General features: G+C 35.0%; 1 protein-coding gene across 1 annotated transcript in view; it reads left to right on the forward strand.

Annotated features, from left to right (window-relative positions):
• Positions 1 to 2,218: 2,218 nt before the first annotated feature.
• Positions 2,219 to 21,253, forward strand: part of RBMS1 (RNA binding motif single stranded interacting protein 1) — a 255,087-nt gene continuing 236,052 nt past the window's right edge. Inside the window, exon 1 of the mRNA XM_027865728.1 lies at positions 2,219 to 2,696. Within this exon, the coding sequence (XP_027721529.1) occupies positions 2,622 to 2,696 (75 nt within the window). The 5' untranslated portion in view covers positions 2,219 to 2,621. The remainder of the gene's footprint in view (positions 2,697 to 21,253) is intronic.

Here is a 21,253-nt window from a genome sequence, read left to right on the forward strand (position 1 = left end):
ACATTTTGTAGCATTTTAAGATTTATAAAGCAATTTTGCCACAATAATCCTATAAAGATCATAGAGCTGCTGTTATCCTCTTTTTTACAGATGAGTTAATTAAAGCTCAAAGGGGTGAGCTTGTCCATAGAACTTATTTTACTGGAAGTGTAAAGAAAGATTTTTAAAAAATTTTTCTAAGTCCTCTGGTGCAGACAACTCAATGAAGTCACCATGTTTGCAGATGACATATGTACATATTTCTTTCATGGAAATCAAAAAAATTCACAGTGACTACAGGAAGAACTTATGAACCTAAAAGAATGGGCAAAAAAAAAGTGGCAGGTGAGTTTTGAGGTAGTAAAATACATGGCAATACCTTTAAGAATAAATACTCCAAATATAAAAATATGTGTGTGCATATGTGTAAACCTACACATGTATGTGTGTATATGTATACATACGCACAAGGTATACATACACAGGTATGTGTGTACACACACACACACACATATATAAATATATATATATATAACCACTGTTTTACATAGAGATAGGATAACATTTGCCATTTTGTTTTCAATACACTCTTTGGGGGACAGATGTCTACTATTCTCTTGGTCCTTTTAAGTACAGAAGTGTAATGAGCTGATCCACCTTGAATACTCTGCATATATCTGTGGGTATATGTGTGTCTGTTCTGTTGTGTTACAGTCAACAAATTTGATTCCCTCATATACCCATATCCATAAGCTACACTGTCACAATTTTCAATTGCAAACCCATATTTTTCCTTGTCATTTAGGAATGATACAAATTATACTGGTAACAGCTCACCATTTCATTATTCAAAATTACTTACTAAACATTTCAATTACATGTTCCACATATACGCATAAAGTTTGTCACTGACCACCAAATTTGATTTTACTTAAATATTTAGTTGTGTACCGAACTGACCAATGTCTTCCTTTAATAACAAGTGACTTTTTCTTTACATTTTATTACTGTACATACACACCATCCTAGAGTGTTTTCTCCCTAAAATATTTCTATTTGTATATATTGGTACACTTTTTATTTAGAAAAAGATTATAAAAGTTTTCCTTCGGCATACAGCTTCAGGGACCAATTAATTCCATTAAATTACATCTAGTTACATACCAAACTGAGCCACTGCGGGATCAGGGCTGTCTAGAGCTTTGACAGTTGGGAGGAGGTTGGCAGGGAGGAGGAGAGACAGAGAGATTGATTTTATGTGGCACTAGAAAACATTGCAAAATCATGTCAGAGAGTGTCTTTCAAAATCGTCTTAAAATATTCTAGATTAAGGGAGTTTCCCTTCTCATGAGTGGGAGTTGACAGACAGTCTGCCAGCATTAGAAAGATGCAGAGAAAAATTCGTGTCTATATTGTGTCCTCTAATAACACTTCTCTCTGTATGTCATCTTTCTTATGGAAGATCAAGAAGGTGCTGTGTGTGAGTGGGTGTGAGTGTGTGTGAGTGAGAGTGTGAGAGAGAGAGAGAGAGAGAGAGAGAGAGAGAGAGAGAGTGTAAGCTTTGCCCCCTCGTGAAGTAGAAATCATTGCATCTCACTTACAGCTGGGAAAACTGAAGGACACTAACCCTCCCAAGGTCATCCTGTGATCCTCGGATCTAGCAAATCAGTGGCAAGGCCTAGAATAAAAGGCCTAGAATAAAAGGAACCCAGGGACATTGACTTCCAGGTCCTAGTCCTAAGCACTAAACATTTCCGCTCCTTGTTAAGATTTTCTTTTCTTTTTTTTTAATCACTGGAGGGAAAAAAAAGTATAAGAAAAATCTGTTTCCATTAAAGGACCAAATAAAACTAATGAAAACGTTCAAGGTATCCACTCTACATTTCGTAATCTATGTCCAAAAAATGAGAGGAGGGAATCTCCTTTTTGACACAAAGAAACCCTTTTTTTGCCCGGAGCTTCTAGGTTCAGAGAACCTTCTTCCGCCCCCCGCCCCTTTGTAGGTAAGGACTGATTAAAAATAAAAAACAAAACAAAAACTAAAGCCCACACCTAAAGCCCATTCTGGGCTTGGACAGTGACTAAGTCCCGCCCCTTCCCCTTCCCCCCCACGTCTGCACTCACCAGCCCTGCCCCCCCCCCCCCCCCCCTCCCCCCCCCCCCCCGATGCTGCCTGGCACCGAGCGCAGCTGCCGCTGCCGCCGCCGCCGCCGCCGCAGCCCCAGCAGCAGCCGCCGCCGCAGCAGCCGTAGCAGCAGCCGCAGCACTTTACACTTTAATCGATCGCTTTTCCAGTCCTGCTCCAGTGCAGTCCGCCTGGAGTGGAAAGTGGCCAGTGCTCCTTGCTCTGGCCTCCAAGCAAACCGAGGAGACTAGGGAGGAAACTCCTTGGGAGAGTCCGGTCCCAGGTGCCCTCTGGGTTCTGCAGTCTCTTCTCTCTTTTGCTTGGGTGGGGAAGGAGGACGAAGAGGAGGTTTGGTCTGGGATTAGAAGGAGGTGGAGCAGAGGCAGAGGTGGCGGCAGCAGCAGCAGCAGCAGCAGCAGCAGCAGCCGCGCCAGGAACAGAGAAAGACAGGAGAGACCTAGACTTGGAAACCCCAACGTGTCCCCGTCCCTGCACCGCAGGATATATTTCCAGCTTCATGGGCAAAGTGTGGAAACAACAGATGTACCCTCAGTACACCACCTACTACTACCCCCAGTATCTCCAGGCGAAGGTAAATGGGAAAGGGGTGGGGAGTTGGGGTGGGTGCCAAGGGCAGGGTGGGGATGGGGTCTTGGCTCATATGGGTCCGGGTAGCTTCCTGGGGATCTGGTGTCTTAGGGTGGGGTGGCGGGAGCTGGGGGGGGGGGGGGGGAGCAGAGGAGGCGCGGAGCGCACTGCGCGCTCTGCTGTTTGCTGCTATAGTTGACTGGATCTTGCTAACTATAGCCCAGGCTGGGATTGAGCGCGTAGGGCTTCTCAGTGAAGAGAGTGCAAAGATCGGGTTTCTGAAAGCAATCGGGAGAGGGAGAGACCAGAGAGGAAAAAGCCAGCAGCCCCTTCCTTCCTCTGAGGTGGGGAGGGGTTACGCGAAAGGCTGGGAGCTCCCTCCGTCGTGAGCTAGGTGGGCCTTTGCTACCCAGGACCTTACCCTCGTTTCGGTTTCTCCCACCACCCCCACTCTTCTGGGCTTTCACCTATGGAGAACTAGCTTTTCTCCTCCTCCTGAGTCATGCGCCACCCCCACCCCTGAACTGCCCCCTTCCTCAATCACTTCTGGCAGGTCGGTTTAGAATTGTGCCTTTCTCTCTTCTGCCTCCTCTCTTACTTCTCACTCTCCCCCTCACCTCTGATCTTAGTGTGGTTATGGCACATCACCTGGTTACTGATTTCTACTTTTATGTTTGAGTTTTGGGTAGAGAAGTGGCCGAAGTTTATTCAATACTCATTGACGCCCCCCCTCACATGTGCCCAGTAACTTTTGCAAAGGAGGGGACGATAGACACATTTTTATCCAGGGAAATAATTTTACCATTTAGAATTTTGTGACGTTAAACACCTTTTTACCAGCATTCTTTGTTGAAGGTTAAACAATTTTCGATGTTTATTTGAAGTGGTCTTTGACAAGAGATAACTGCTGACGTTCTTCAGCTATAAAAATTTCATTTTCTAGGGACCATGGGAAATTTTGTTCTTTGGCATATCTTGGCTTAATTTCTGTGAGAAGTTGAATTCTCTCTACTCATTTAAAATAATTGTATTTGGTCCAAAAATACTGTTGGCCTCAGACCTTTAGCAGTATCATTGTGCAAGAGGGCAAATGCAAAGGGGGTGCACGAGGGGTCTTGAGCATCTCTTTTCACAATTCATAATAGAACAAATATGAATCAGGTATGTGTACAGCGTGTGAACTTTAATTTGGAGGTTATACTTAGGCTCTGGCCAGTGAAAGAACATACTTTTGGCCCATAAAGAAGAGGACCTCCCTGGCCAGTTTGATAAGCTTCCTTTCCTTGTAGGTGTGGTCCATGGTAATAAGGAACCATAGCACATAGCATATCTGATCATGTCAAACTATAACTGTGTAAACTGAAGAAATAGAGAATTACTTGCTCTCCTACCCTGCCACCACCACAAAAAAAAAGTCCATTTTAGCCCGGTAGCCAGAAAGCATCAAGATGGCAGCAGTTTTAGTATCTATCGTTAATTTTCCCTCAAATTTACCTTAATATGTTTTCAGGGATTTGAGATGCTTATATGAGTGACAGAGGCATTGTAGATATGAGTTGTTTAAAGAAATATTGTGAAGTAATCAATGCACTGCCTTTTAGATAACATATATGTTTAATGCACCTGTTTAAATTATGCAGCATAAGGTGCCTGAAGGATAGTCTTTTGTACTATTCCACACTTAATTGTATGAATAATAAATAAATACACTCAGGTGAAGAAAGGGGAGAAACACTTTTCTACAGGAACATTTACCTTAGTGATTTTTATGTACCATTAGTAAGTTGGAAACCAAGTACATAACATTTAATATAGCTAATGCAATGCCACTTGGCTTTTTTGCTCTGTAAATAATTGAAGAGGGAGGCAAACTGTAAGAGCCTGCTCTGGTAATTAGGGTTGGATCCACAGAAAGCTTTAAGGGCCATTTTCTGAAAGTGTGCTTCCTGCATAAAGCATTTAATATTGATTTGTGTTACAGTAAATGACATTTTCAAAAACATATCTTGCTGTTTCTGCTAAGAAGACTGAAATCCCATTACTCTGTATCTCTTTGTTTTAGCAGTGGCACACATGCCCACTTGACCCATTTATAATATGATATTAAAATATAGGAGTTTAAATCCAAATTTTCTATTATAATAACAACCTAATTGTACTTAAGGGGGGGAGCCCTCTCAAAAAAACATGTACAAGGACTAGTGACAATTTAGGGAATCAAAGTCTGGATGACATAAGCAAATTTGACTCCAAACATTTGGCCAGAAGGTGTGAAAAAAATAGTACTGTAAAAACAAAATCTTATTTTGGCCTATAGTGAGCTTAAAAGCAAAATGATACTTGATCTAAAAGTTAACCTATTTAAGGGGTCTGTGGTCTATGCACAATAACAATCACATCTGTGTTTTTTCGCCTTCCTGAAATGTAAGGCTGAAAACATCTCTCTGTTTAAAGTACAATGACATGTTTGCAAATCAGAGTTGTTTTGAAACTTCTGTTTGAAACTACATCAAAAACAGCAATAGGATGGTTGTTAATAAGTTATATTTAACTTAAACTTGTGCTTAAGAAATGGATGTGATTTTCTTGAAACTGAAAGGGGTTAAAAAGAATATGAATCCTAAGTGTCAATTTAGCACCAGATAATCAGTTTCATTAATACATATGTACATATACAATGTGTGTATGTGTGTGTATACAATGTGTGTGTAATATTTTTAGCTGAAGCCAGAGATGTTCATTTCTTTACTGTTCCTTAAAACAGGAGTAACACCACACATACACGTTTCATCCTTGGTTTCAATTCTTTGCGCTGGAAAAGAAATTAGGAAAATCAGAAAGGTGTTCAAACAACTATACTATGTGGTAACAGAACTCAATATAAACACATTCTTTTATCCTCATTAACAGTATTATGTTTTACAGCTGTAATGCACTTCAAACTGAAATTTAGCATGTTGAAAAAATTTAATGCTAATCAACACTGATATGCACTGCAAGAATATACATCATTTTCAAATAAAGTATCAAGTATGCAAAGTGAGTTCTCTCTGAACCCAAGTTCAGAAATAGAACAATAGTAAATGACTGTTAGTTGTGATAAATATAGAATCACATTAATAAAGCGTAATAGGGTAAAACAATTTTTCTAAAGTCAATTTGCATATCTGAGATAAAAGCTTTGCAGTAATATTTTATAGTATTCCTTGGCTCTAACTTATCATTAGTCAAATGAATATTATGTGAAATTACGCATTACTCTAGGAATTAGGAGTAATAGGTTTAATGCATAGACTTTTAAATTAATAGTATAGACAAATGGTGGAATAAAATATTTTTAGGAAAAATGCAACTTTATATCTTATGAAATAGGTTGCACTAAAATGTATATGATAGAATTGAATAAAATCAATCAAGGTAAAGTAATGAGAATTTTATATTGATGATTTTTTTTTTCATAAAAGCAATGAGATATTATGGCAACCTCGAAGAATTGAAGGGGACTGAAGACAATAGGTAGTTTTTCATAAAGTTCCATTTTAATACTAAATTGTATTATATTAGTAATACCTATACTTAGAACTCTTTGAATATCTTTCAGCTAACCTAATTTCTAAGCAAAAGCAAAGAGAGAGGTAAGAGGAATGAAAGAAAATGGGGAATCACACTCAAGTCACCATGTTGCTTTAGTAGTTTTTTTTTAAACTGATGTAGCTATGTCTTTGCCATGATTGGCAAGTTCAGATACTATTGCCTTAAATTTAAATACAATGACTCAACATATCAGACAATAATGTGCAATTACATGCAACAGTGGTTTGTTGTTTTTGTTTTTTCAAATCAAAGCATTTAGTCACTGATGTATTGATCTGACTCCAGATAATGTGTAAGGATCTATCATAACTTGTAAGTTACAATTTATTTAATAGGCTACTTTAGAACTTTGTTATGTGAGATGTATTTTTTTTTTTTGCTGAAGTCAGGGGTATTAATTTTCTTAACTGTTTCTTAAAACAAGAGTAAATCTATGTTTTCTGTATTCAAAATCATTAAATTAATCTGAGTCAGGTATGGAAGAATCAAAATGAAAATTTGTGTTATAATAAAAGTTGAATTAGTGAATTTTTTCAATTAGTTTTTTTAATAAACCTGAAGTTTCCTATATCATTCTTATATCATAATACTGTCTTATATGAGGTTCTTAGCAAATTTCTCCTCACTATCTCTGACCATAGTCCTAACATTCTTCCATAGATACAGGTACCTAGGTCAGTGCTCTTTTCTGAGAAGGGTAGGACAAAACAAATATTTATGAGCGATCTGCTATGAACTAACCAAATCATCAATAGAAATATTTTTTCAGTCCATAAGTCCAAAAATTCATTCTGATGACCTAAAGGACATCTGATCTCAAAGTTCTGAAGGTAAAAGGAAAATGAAATCTATGTACTACTTGGTTTGATATTATAAGGAAAACATATTAGGGACCCTCAGGATGTTTGTTATGAGAGGATTGGTAAATGCTTCACTTATGGCATGAAAAAGGACCCTTTGTACAATGTTTTTGAGGATGATGAGTAACAGAAAAATTTGTAGTATTAATGTATTGGATAGGGAAAGACTACCAAGTATGATGAACTGGTGACAAATTCTTTTTTGTCAAAACCTCCAAAGTAAAACCTTTCATTTTCTTAATTTTTGCATAAACCCTATGGACCACTTTCCATGGTATCGATATTTATTGGAAGAATTTTTTAAGGGAGGCAATATGAAGGAGTTGGGATTGAGGAGGTTTGTGTTCTAATTCAGTCGGTGTCTATGACTGGTGCATATCCTCGGATGAGTCCCTTGAATTATCTGTTTTGTGAAGTGGTGGAAAAACCTATACCTATTCTGCAGTGATGCTGAATGAACAAAAGAGAATTTGAGCTCTTTAGATAAAAGATACAATATAGAAGTTTTTTTTCTAAAGAAGTATATTCTAGCACTAGTTTGTACTGAATTATTGTTTGACTTTCAAAATATTTAAGAAATATGATGATCAACTTAACTGCAATTCATATGGCACTGAAGGTTAAAATAATTTTGCAAAGTAAATTTCAAGATATATTTTTCTGTACAATGTATTGAAATGTTCTTTTTTTAATTGTATGTAGTTTAAGATGGTTAACATTTTTTTTAAAAAAGTTGTGTAGTCTATCAAAGAATAGATGAATTATACTTGTATTATTGGTGGTTCAGACAGAAGGTAATATTGAGTGGGAAAATTAAAGTTAATATGATTTAGACATTGAAAAATATCTCAAGACCATACACAATCAGAATGCATGGGTGAGGAATGACTAATAGAAGTCATATACCTCTCAGTTCACTAGGATACAGAAAAAAAGCTACAAGGAGAATTGCTTTAGCTATTTGTAAACTGATCATATTTCTGTTGCATTCTAATCACTTACTTTTGGTTAATCCAGTCTAGTCACCTTAAAATAATCATGTAAATACTGTTGGGGCAAATGTTAAAAAAAAACACTAGGAAATAAATGTATTAAGAAAGAAGGGGGAAATGTAACGAAGACAGACTTTGAGAGGGAGACCACAAGGCTCTTCAGCAACAAGATCAATAGAAATGAATCACATGGTCCTGTGCATATCTATTGCTTTGAAAGTAATTCTTGAATGAAACGATGACTTGATGAAAGCTAAGGTTCTAAAACATGAAAGAAGACTTACAATCTAAGGTAGTTATATATCCAGTAACAAAAATATATCTTCTGGGATGTCCATTGATTGGGGAATGTCTGAATGAGTTATAGTATATGAATATGATGGAATACTATTATGCTGTAAGAAATGACTAAAGGGACAATTTCAGAAAAACCTGAGAATACTTGTATGAACTGATGCAAAGTGAAGTAAGTAGAATCAGGAAAACAATCTACATAACGACAGTAATATTATAAAGTTAATCAACTCTGAAAGACTTAGTAACTCTGATTAACACAATGAACAACCAAAATTCCAAAGGAGTCATGATGAATCATGATATCTACCTTCAGAAAGAGAGCTGATGGACTCAGAGTGCAGATTGAAGCATATTTTCTACTATTTATTTCTTTTCCTTGATTTTTTCCCCCTTGGAATGTTGCTAATGCCAAAATTTGTTTTGCATGTCTATACATATTTGTAATGGTTTTTATATTTCTTTCCTTCTCAATGGGTGGGGGAGGAAGGAAGGGAAGGGAGAGAATATATAATTGAAAATAAAATGTCTCTCCCTCCCACATAGTAGGTGCTTAATAAATGGTTTTGTCTTGACTTCTTTCTCAAGAATCAACATCCTATGAATAGGAGTCCTCCAAAGATGGATGGTTTTAAATATAAATGGGAATAATCATGTTCTTGGGTGAGCTAAGCATCACAGCATGCTTGTCAGAAAACTTTTGTCATCCATAAATGATGAAAATTGGTGAATCAGTGTTTCTGAGTGACTACTCACTGTGTGCAGCCTTCCATACTGGTAACTAGGAAGTGATACAGAAGGAAAAGATATGATTCTTGCCCTCAAGACCAATATAATCTGTTTGGGAGGAAAGGTTTTGTGTATGAGGAATAACAAGAGTGTTTTGTAAAACAACCTGTAAAAGGAAGGTATAATAGGAACCACAGGTATATGTACAGAAATGATACCAAAATTTAAATGGTTTGATCAAACTGCAGCACTTTTTTTAAAGCTCTAAGAACAGGTATACAGATACTAGTAATAATAGAAACAGAAGGAAATTGGGATTTAGTATAGCTAATAAATTTTTTTAAAAACTATTGAGTGAGTTAAATCAGATATAAATATTTTACTATCTTTCCTTTTTATTTGCAAAGGTCATGTGACGCAAATATGAAAACTGAACACTTGAAATGCCAAAATTCCCTTTTACCTCATATTACACAAGCTTTTAGAAAATTTTCATGCTTATTAATTACCTAGTTTCATGCTTTCCTGTTTCATGTGTTGTAAAACTGACTGATTAGGGTCATGAGTCTATGAAAATGTATTGTAATTCTTAAAATATTACGTAAGAGTTGCACAGAGCTGTTACTTTTAATTGTTTGTGAAACCTTTTGAAATAGATGTTTATTCCTTTTCAGATCATTAGCTCTGTTTATGGGAAAGAGAGAGGTGGAAGGGGAAAAAAGGCTTTGGTTCTTGTTACATTGCTAATTTGATAATTGCTTTCCAATAATATTTGTACATAAGCTAATGTATTTAATGTCTGCCTTGTAAGTATTATCTCCTCTCTAACAGGAGCTAACAGATTTTATTATTCCTAGTCTTTCACAAATATTGTAGTTATTCTATCTTTTTGATCTAGTGATAGGTTTCTAAAATCCTGGTAAGATCAGCTGTTACTCTCTTTTGGAAATGGAAGCAAACACTTCAGAAAGATTTAAATGATAAAAGTAAGGGATATGCAATCTCTTTTTCTGACTCCCATTGAACACCATAGCGCAATCAAGCAAGACTGTTGAGTTCTAGGTAAACAATGATTTCATGTAACAAAACAAGGCCATTTATTATATGTCAAAGGTAATTTTTCGCTAGCGTTGAAGAACACAGAAGTCCCACAGGTCTAGGGAAGCAAGTGATCCTATTTCAAACCAAGTCAAATAGGTATTTTTTAATGTGAAAAATATGATATAAAAAGAGGAGTAGAAAACACTAGAATTTTAGACCAGGAAGGAATGCAAATCCCTTAATTTACAAATAAAGAGGTCCATATAGTTGAGTTACTCAAATACATAGTAGCAGAATTGGGGCTACAACTTTGACATTATGATTCTCATGCAATGATCTTTCCATTATACTACAAAATAGATATGTAGTGATCTTGAAGGAGTAAGTCCAGGCTTTCATTAGTAGGGACCTCGTGATGCCTAAAAAGAAAAGGAAAAAACACATGAGTAGAAGATGGGAAACTTTTGATTATTCCCTTAACTTCTCAAAATTACAGCTTGTTATTTTCCACCTTCAGCATTTAAAAAAATGTTGACATGTTTGAGAATTCGAATTGTGTGTGTGTTAATATTGATATTGTTCTACCATTCTCCTCCCCTCCTCACCCCTACACTGGCACATCACAATTGAAGTTATTTATAGCTTATATTCTTAAATCTCATCTAAATATTTGGTCATGATGAATAGTGAATTTGATTATAAATTTGTAACCCCATCAATTATACCTTTGTCTTCTCAGTAACAATTGTGAATCCATAACATAAAAGCCTTTGACAAATGTGGATAATTTAGGGGGAAAGTAATTGGTATTTTTTTCCATATAATTAACAGGAACTTCCCAAAGGCTAATATGCCTCCTACAAAGCATTCTATTAGTTTCATTGTCTTAACAATGGAACCAGGTTCTCAATCTCAGTTATTCTTCGTGTTTAGTTTCATGGTACTGATAGCTTGAAATAATTGTGTTAACCAAAGAAGCAAGAAAAAGGGATTTGTTAGCTATCAGAGAATAATTCTAGAGCTGGGCAGCTGATAACTTTCTTAATGACATAGAACTAAATCTACAGCTCTACTCTGGCTGAATATTTTAGACCAGTTAATTGAAAATCTTTTGCCACATCTTAATGCAAGAAGCAAATATTATAGTTAAAGTATCAGTTTGTCACTTGCAGAATATGTCACACAATTGAGAGATTAATTAAATTTCCCTTTGATTAGGATTTTTCCTTGTGGCTCAGCCAAACTTTGAATTGGAAGCTTTCTTAAAATTTGGCAATGTATGACTTTGTTTTTCATAATGAAATACTGGGTACACTCGTACACATGCGTAAAAAACTGCCCATAATTAACATAATAGTACTTTCATGAAAACTACATATTTCTACTAACATTAAAATTGAAATTTCACCCAGTTGAAGGATCAGTGATTTATTTAAATTTTCTTTTGTCTTTGTCCATACCTAAATTCAGACCTTAAACAAACAGCTAGTATGTATTCCATTTTTTACTTCTTTGCTGAACTATTTTTCCTGGTATTTTAAGAAGTGAAGAAGAGCAATATCTGCCTCTTTTATTTGTAAAATAATTATAAAAAGTATATCTCACAATTTCCCAGAGTCTAATTTTGATAGCAGAGAATATATATTTGATTGGAGGAGGGCAGATATTTAAAAAGAAATAGTACTATATGGCAAACTTAGGCTGATAGAATTTGAAAATAATTGTGGATGTCTGGTCTCATTTCTCCCTCTCTGCCTTCATCACAAAATTCAAATTCATGTTCCAGCAGTACAGGATGTTCTTTGGTGCCCGTCCTTTGAGCCTTGAAAATTTGATTTGAATGTGGGGTCTGATGATTGCATGTTCAGATAATGACATTGTGGTAGATATCCATGTGTCTGGGCCCTAATGTACCTCTGCTTTCTAGGCCTCCACAACAACACATTTCTTTGTTTTCTTATCTTTGGCTACTTTAATTTCAATCTTCTTGGATGTTGGAAATATGGTGTATTTCTCCCCCAAAATGTCATCATTTCAATCTTACTCAACAAAGCCAGAGAAAGTTAAATTTAACCCCTACATTTACCTGATTGTAAAGAGACAATTGAGCATTTAAAAGCAATGCATTGGGAAGCATGAAGCTGTGGTTCTCTTAGTGTTCATTCAGATGCATTATACTGGAACATGAATTCATTCAACAGATATTATGTTAACTTTGTAGATGAAACGATATCTTTATGCTAGAGGACTGGGGTACATAATAGTAGCTGAAATTCTTGACCTGTTTCTAAATTCTCTGTGGGTTGGGGATCAGAGGAAGGGCTGTTGCTCTTTCGAATACTAAACTTCCTAAAAATAGCAAATAAGACTTTTATGAAAGGTGAAAATTGTAATGGATATTTGTTTGTTATAAGAATCTTTTTGCAAGAGGAAAGAGACATTTACTGTATTGTTATATCAGAGATGAAATTCAATTTGGACAAAAACAAGTACTACTATTTTATAAACAACCAGCTCACATATGGGCTTTGGCTTCTTCAACTTTTTCCAAAGATGTCCTGAACATGCTCTTTACCTTTTTTTCTTTGTTTTTTTGCCTTAAGCTTTGAAGTTTGGATATAGTCATATCCATCTAGCCAAGAACAAGTGTGCAGAACTCTTTATTTCAGCAGGACTTAGCCCAAGTACTCTGTGGAAGGAAAATACTCCGTCAACCATCAGCTCTAGAAAGCTGCTTACCTAAGCCACTAACACCTAACTCCAAGAACGGATATACTTGTGTGGTATATCACAGAGTTAAAGGATTTTAGATTTAGAGATAAAAGAGACAGTAGAGGTTATCTATTCCAATTGAGAACCAGTAAGGTGAAATGACTTGCCATTCTCCATATAGACTTGAGTTTTGGTATTTAATAGTATTATCCAGCTGCAGTCACCCACAAGGAAAAATGTTTTATCTAAATAAAGCCCAAGTTTGATGAACACAGATGACCAAGGCTAGTCCTCATGTTCTCCCACAAACTATTCTAGAACAAGTATAACCCATGGCACTTGTGATAACTGAGGCAATTCTATGTAATTATTGTTCACCATCATGTATGTATACTCTCCCACTCTTTCTATCCACTTCCCATAATCCCATATTTTCTTTTTCTATTTTCCTGTCGTTGACCTCTCAGTGGCACCCATTCACATTGTTTAGTGTTCTGAACTAAAGACATCTCTATTCTAGACTAAAACCATTATGACAACAAAAGTAGTTCTTACTACAGGTACCTATGCCATATGTCCAATGACCTTTATTATTATACATATGAAGATATTTAAGGGAAAAAATTGTGTATAGCCCTTCCTTATTTAATTTTTATCATTAAAACAGTTGACAATAAAATATCACCTGTTTTGATGATAAAAATTAAGTAGAGAAAGGCTATAGCCAAAATGTCATGGATGGACTGCTGTGTATGCCCTGCATTAAAGCAAATCCGAATGCAAGATTTTACAAAATTAGATTTTTCTTACATTTGGATTTGCTTTAAGGCAGGTTCTTATTCACATTGTAAAAGGATTGTTTGCTTTTTTTTTTAAAGAATTCATTAATAAATGTGCATTCCAAGTACACTTAAATGTTTTATAGATCATTGGCATTCACTAAATATTTGACAAAAAGTTTAATTTAAAACTAAACCAACAGGTACCATTACTTATCAGAAACTAGTTGAACATGAAGATAAGTCATCTCTGAAATGATAATGTAAATCAACTGGAAAATGATTATATTTATTAAAATTTTAATTACTACTACTTTCCATAAACACATGCATTGTACAAAGTATGTATGCCTGAACTTGTCTAACTGCCTAATAGCTTCCCTGGCTTCCTTCAACACTCAGTTCAAATCTCACCCTCTGCAAGCCTTTCCCAGTCCCATACTCTGCCACCTCCCCCCACCAAGATAACCATTCATTTTCTATCTCTCTGTCTATCTATCTATGTCTCTATCTATCTACATATATACACATACTAAATAGATAGTAAACTCTGCTTCTTGATCTATATAATGATTACTTCTCCTAAACTAAAAGTGCCCAGTATTCTTAATTCCTTTCATCCAAATATAAGAAAATTTTATAAAATATTTAGCTCATATCCTAGACATTAAAAACTGCTGGGACTTGGTGGGCCAGATGTATCAAAATAGGAATGTGTTTGTATGTATGTATACACCTTTAATTGAACTTACTGCACTTTTAATATGTGGGAAAATTTAATTAACTAGTTTCATTTTTGTTTTTGTTCTGATTGTTGATTCATCAATTGCCTACTTTATCTTTGCTACTACAAATTATATAAACTGATTATATAAAATTGATGCTTAATGTTAGAAATATCAGATCAAAGAAATGTAGTAAATATTTGGAGGGAAGAAGGAAAAATAGGAAAAATATGTTTATATATGCACACATACTGTATGTTTATATACAAATATGTGTTTATACATATATATATTACATGTATATAATCTGATTCCTTTTATTACTAGTTTGTAGAGAATTGTGGCCTCTCAGGCAGATTGCTAGAAAAATTGCCTTTGCCTTAAGTAACTTTGCCCAAATGATATAGTAATTTCCTTACTTCTTTGCTTTGTTAGTAGAAAACAAGTTGCAATGTTTGTGGTCAAACCTAGAATAGTCCCTTTAAGAATGTACACTTCTTGACAGTCAATACTGTTTTTGCTTTTATCGTATTCTCAGGTACAGTGCCTTGCATGTTATATAAGTGTTTGGTGAATTGAATTAAACTAGTTTATTATCATCACAATGCATGTACTTCCTTAAAGAGTGCAAATAGTAAAAATGAGTGCATCCTTTTAAATGTGGCAACAAAGAAATGGAACTGTGTAGTCAAGAATGAAAAATATCAATTATATCTATAAAAGTTTCTTCTCTTTTCTAGACTGGCCTTTATTATTGGTCTTCTGGGGGGGGGGAATCCCACCAACAAACCTCAGTTTTGAAGGAAAAAACCCTCCCTCTTGCATTATTCCATAGAAGTATAATCTTTTACATATCACTATCTCAGTTGTCAGTAAAGATGCTAACAAGTGACTTCTGGATTTGCACTTCAATAACATGGGTCAATTGACAAATATTTACTGAGTGCCTTCTGTGAACAAGACTTTTGGTCTCTATGTTATTTGGGGGCAGGTAGTCCCCTATTAATACTGATCAACTTCCTCAGAGAAGTATTTGACACTAGAGGGATACCTCAATTCTCATGACATCTGTATTCCTGTGAAATGTGGATAAATCCAATTTTCCATAAATCATATGTGTCAAGGTGTGATTGTAAAATAATAATAATACTCCTTTCTCAGTGACATTATCAGAAAACCATAAATGCCTTGACTACTCTTTCCCCTTTCCCCCCACCCCAGAAAGCCAAGGTTATACAAATTCGAAGCTTATTGAGCCAGAGAATGCAGTAGAGAATGCAAAAGACTTGGAACTGGGAGATCTGAGTTTCTTTCTTGGCTCTGGCATTTCTTAGTTATAGGACCACCAGTAAGTTGTTCCTATCTCTGAACTTCCTCAGAGAGGAATTTCTTCATCTATAAAATAAAGATAGTAATGTTTCTACTCCCTACCTCATAGAGTTGTGGAGACATTAATGTGCTATATAAATGTGCATTATTACTCCTCTCTTTAAAGGTTCTGCTTGCACAAAGCAAGTTTCAGACCATTTGTTCATATACTGCAACCAGCATACATATCACATGCACCAATGCAGCATGGGAGTGATAGTAATAATACAACAGAACAGTCAAATGTCTCATGTCAAGGGCAGGTGCAGATGGGCAATAAGATCTAAATTCCCAAGAGAGTAAGATTCCTTGTGTGCCATATACAGAATGTTTGTTGACCTGGAATCAGCAAATCAGCATACTCCTTTTATAGTCTTCTCTTTTTTTTTTGGCTAGGCAATGGGGTTAAGTGACTTGCCCAGGGTCACACAGCTAGTAAGTGTCATGTGTCTGAGGTCACATTTGAACTCAGGTCCCCCTGACTCCAGGGCCAGTGGTCTATCCACTGTACCACCTATTTTATAGTCTTCTTGATGCTGGTATGCTGTAGACTCTATTTAGAGACAAACTTTTCTTGTTGACACCTTCTTTTACATGATTGTGAAGCATTAAACATGATTCTGGATCATCCCCTGTAGTTGGGTACTAATAATTAAATAGCAATCCAAAAACATGGAAAATATTTTTAAGAAAAATTTTGTAGGTATGTATGTGTGTGTGTGTTTTAAATTTAGAAAATATGAACAGTGCTTTAAATAGAACATTTTGGTCATGATGCTACAGAATTCCATATGTTTACCAACCACCATTTGTGATATCCAGTCAAATGAGTTCACTGCATATTAAATTTGCCATAGACAAATGAAGTAAATTTTATTTATTACATACTACCATACTATCTTATTCTTTTATTTTACATCCATAGCTAATTAGGAAAATCTAGTTCAACCCCCCTCACTTTCCAAATGAGGAAACTGAAGCACCATACTGTTAAGTGTTTTGTCCAAGGTCACACAGGCTGTAAGTTGGAGAGTCTGGATTTTAACTCAAACCTAGAGACTACAAGTTCAATGCTCTTTCCCCTGTACTACATTGTATCTTTTTCTTTTGTTGTTTTAGCATCAGGATGCCTGATTGTCATTCTCTAGTTATTTGGGGGAAAGTAATACACAATTTTGTTAAGATTTATACTTCAATAAATGATTGTCAGCTTTTTTCAATATCTTTTTTGTATGTATACAAGTTTTGCTCAATTATGATCAATATAATTTTTGTTTTCTAAATAAATGTTCTTTTACAACTTTCCATGATCTTGTTATATTCTAAAATGAATTAATATTGACTTATTTGGAAATCTCAATCTTAAAATAGATATTGAAATGTTAAAAAAAAATTTGGAAATAAAATATAAGCCTATTTTCCATTTTTAGTATCACAATTTTTTTTGGTGAGGCAATTGGGATTAAATGACTTACCCAGGGTCACACAGCTAGTATCATGTGTCTGAGGCCAAATTTGAACTCAGGTCCTCCTGACTCCAGGGCTGGTGCTCTATCCACTGTGCCACCTAGCTGCCCCTAGTATCACAAATTTTTAAAAAATACTGATTCAATATGACACGATATTATAAATATAAAACATGACAAACTATGATGAAAAACCTTCCTGTGGTGGACACAACAATAGGAACAAAAAGAACAATATCTGAAACACACCTTAAAGTTTGCACATGCTCTTTAAATTTTTCTGTTCTGAATACATGTTAATGGCCAACCCTTAAGGGGGAAAGATGTTATCACAGATTGATACTGTCTGGGAATTTGGGAACTGGTAGAAGAGTGCCATAGATCTTAAGCCTCTGACAATTAAAACTAAAGCATAAACAATAGGGATATTCTTACTATATGCTACTATTTATAAACACTAAGAAGACAGATTAATGTGTTAAGGTTAGTCAGACTAGTTAACCTGAAAGACTATTTCAACTAAAAAATCGATTATAAATCAATCCTTTTGTACAGTTGACCCTAAACTGCTTCATTCTTGCTTTTGGAAACAGCCAGCTGGGGTTAAAGAAAGAAAATTCAGGGTGTACGGGGAAAAAATATGAAAAATACAGAAAGAGCTAACAATGAGTTTTTTTAAATGTTTAATTTTTTGGTGGAGCTTTTGAAGCATTATGTGTTTCAGTAGATTAAAGTTATGTGTTTTATTGCCAAGAAACCATTGCTACAAGTGTACATACACTTACATGCGCACACACACAAACGCACACAAACAAGATGTCTTGAAATCTTTTTAGAAGGTTCTCACAATTTATCAAGCACTTTTTTTGGCTTTTTCCCATTCCATTTTGTTTTCTTTTTCTTAACCTATCTTCTGAAACCTACATTTTCTTAAACCAGGAATCTCAGTAACATTATTTGGAAGCCAACAATTATTTTACAAAGAAAAACAGGACTTCATCTACATGCAATATTTTCCTTCGAAAGTGACAATGTTTCAAGTGACAATGGAAAATACTCTTAATACTGAGATTATTTAATGAATATATATTTATTTCCTCAATATTTTCATTTTAATCATTTTTCCTTTCCTGGCTATCATAAAATTAATTCCATAAGGTACAATTATAAATTATATTGAGCCTCTTTTAAAAAGTTCTCAGTTTGATTCTTTCAGACATTTAAAGTAATTCTTACCATGTGTAATTAAGAATAATTTTCATTCCCCCTGTTAAAGAGTAGGGTTTCCAGTCTTCTTAATATATTTTAATACCCTTTCACACTGCCTTCCTTCTCATTTCTATAAATTTTCCTTGGTATCACAGAAACACATGTTAAAGTAGTACCACATGGCATATCATTGTGATGTTGTAATTAGCAAGAGCTATTATGAGGTTATTTACTTAGTTTAATAGTTCAAAAATCATGATGAAAATACATTTTGTCATTGAAAAGTAATTTCTTTTAAAATGAATGCAGCACTTGAAATGATGGTTTGATTTCTTTTTCCCTTTCACCTATGCCAGACTTAATAATTTATATAATTAAAAGCTCCTAATGATGAACTTCATCAAAAGCCCATCCTAAAATTCAAGATTCAATGGGGTATTAAACTGGGAATGTGCAGGGCATACCAGCCTCTCTAGCTGGGCATATGGGAAGTAGCTTGTTCTTTGCATGTGCCTTCTAATGAATCTTCCAAATTTCAATAGTGTTCCTTTAACTGAATTTTCTAGATAATAATCTCAAAACTATGATATGTCTCACTTTCAGATATACAATTGATGAAACACAATTAACTTATGCCTTTTATGAAATTTTGAATAATAAAATAAGAGACCACATGAAGTCTCCTGTTTACCTATTGCTATAGTAACGAAGTAATCTCAAATGGCTTCAAGCTGTTATCTAAAAAAAAATGGGTTGAAAGCTCTCCATAGGACCTTAGAGAGAGTAAGTTCTTTGGGGAAGGAGGAGAACTAAAGAGATAGAAGAAGACAAACTGTTTATTTGGTTATAAGAGTAAAAAAAACTCCTAGGATTTGCTAGAGAAAGGAGTTTTCATAGAAAACTATTCTGGTATTTTATACCAATTATAGGTAGTTATTGCCATAGAGAAATTTTACTGCCCTGCTGAGATTTCCTTTCTACAAATCCTGGAGCAATTATAAGATGGAAGTCTGGAATGTATAAACAATGTCCTTTGAATGATAAACCTTTCTTACTGAACTTGAACAGAAATGTGGTGCCCTTTATCTTGTGGCTCTTTGCCTATGCTTCCTTTTTAATAACAGGAACAAGTGTCTACTCATAGGATACATGCACGTATATATTTGGTCACATCATTTTAAAGGAAGGGAACAGTCCATTAAATTAATGAAAACAACAACATAGTTATGGTGTTGATGCTACTGATTACCAAGTCACATCTTCAATATTCACATAAATTGGGTTGTGTTTCTATGCTTTGGGGTTTCATTAGACCCTGCCATGGTGGTTTTCCATTAAATTTCTTGATTTCACTCCACAATCTCTTATGAACATTTTCTCACTACTGAATTAGAAACAAACAACAAAAACAAATGCAATGTGGCATAGCAAAATTGCACTAAATTTGGCACACTCTAATTAAACCCAGAGGACTTGGGTCAAATCCTACTTCTTTACTTATGTGACTTTGGGCAAGTCACCTAACCTTTCTGGGGTTCAATTTCTTCATATATAAAAAGTTTGTATTAGAAGGTTCCTTAAGACCTTTTCCAGTTGCAGTGTATGATCCTAATCAAGTCAATGTTACTTAAAAATGGCCCCCTGTGAACATCACATTATAAACTGAATTTGCAAATGTTACTCTATGTGTACCAAAATAACCGGGGGGGGGGGAGAGAAATCTGCACTAATCAGGGCAAACAAGATCTAAAATCCTAAAGAGGAGGTAACTGTCACTTAGAATTAACTGTAAAAAAGCATGAGCTCCATTATTTTGCTCAACTTACAAACCTTATACAATGTTTACAATAAGGTTTGGAGAGTTGCCTAGCACTGGAATATATATAATTAAACAACATAGTTGAATTGCTCTTTCAAGTCAGTACTGCTAAAAGACCTTCATTGTACTCATATGATAGTCATTCTTGGAACTTTTAACATAAACAGGAATAGAGAACATTCATTTGTAATTCTATCTGAGTGCATATGGTAACTTTTTTTTTCACATTAAACCCCATGGAAACTAAAGATAGAAATAATAAAGGTATCACTGAATGAGAATCAAGTTTTTGACTGGTGGAAGAATGCAGTCCTTTTATTTTGTTAGCAATTGAGCTTAATACTCTACTCTTTTGACATTCATTTAAGCTTACATAAGCTTCAGATTTTGTTTAAGACTATTGCAAAGTTAATTTTGATTTCCCTGAAAAACTTTGCAATAGAAATTTATACAGTATAAACTTTCTGGTTTCTCCTTTCATAACATTTGCTCAGAAATAGCAAATTCAAAGAGATTGCAGAGAAAGTACTGTAGTCTAAAAACAAAAGAAAACACTGAGCCAGTGGTAAATCCACATCTTAGTATGTTAAAGTTGGATTAAATGAAATTAACATATCTAGTTTGTAAAAACACACTAATCCTTTAGCATTGGTGACAATAAAAAATCCAATTGCATATAACCTAGTTTTTAGAAGAAAGAGGAAATGCAAGTATATACACATATTATATATACATCTCTCTATATATACATATATGTATATGTGTGTGTGTATTCATAGGATCAGAGATATAGAGCTGGAGAGATTGAGAGGTCATCTAGTACAGGGCTTCTTAAACTTTTTTCCATTTGCAACCCCTTTTCCCCTTTTGGGCAGCTTTCCTTGGTGTTGCATGGCCTGAGGGCATGAGCAGTGCAAAGTGCACATGCTTTGTGTTCAGAACCAAGGCTACAATGAAGTTGCACCGGACAATA

Source organism: Vombatus ursinus, unplaced genomic scaffold (genome assembly GCF_900497805.2).
Source record: "Vombatus ursinus unplaced genomic scaffold, bare-nosed wombat genome assembly UNPS02014779.1, whole genome shotgun sequence".
Taxonomy (NCBI): Eukaryota; Metazoa; Chordata; class Mammalia; order Diprotodontia; family Vombatidae; genus Vombatus; species Vombatus ursinus.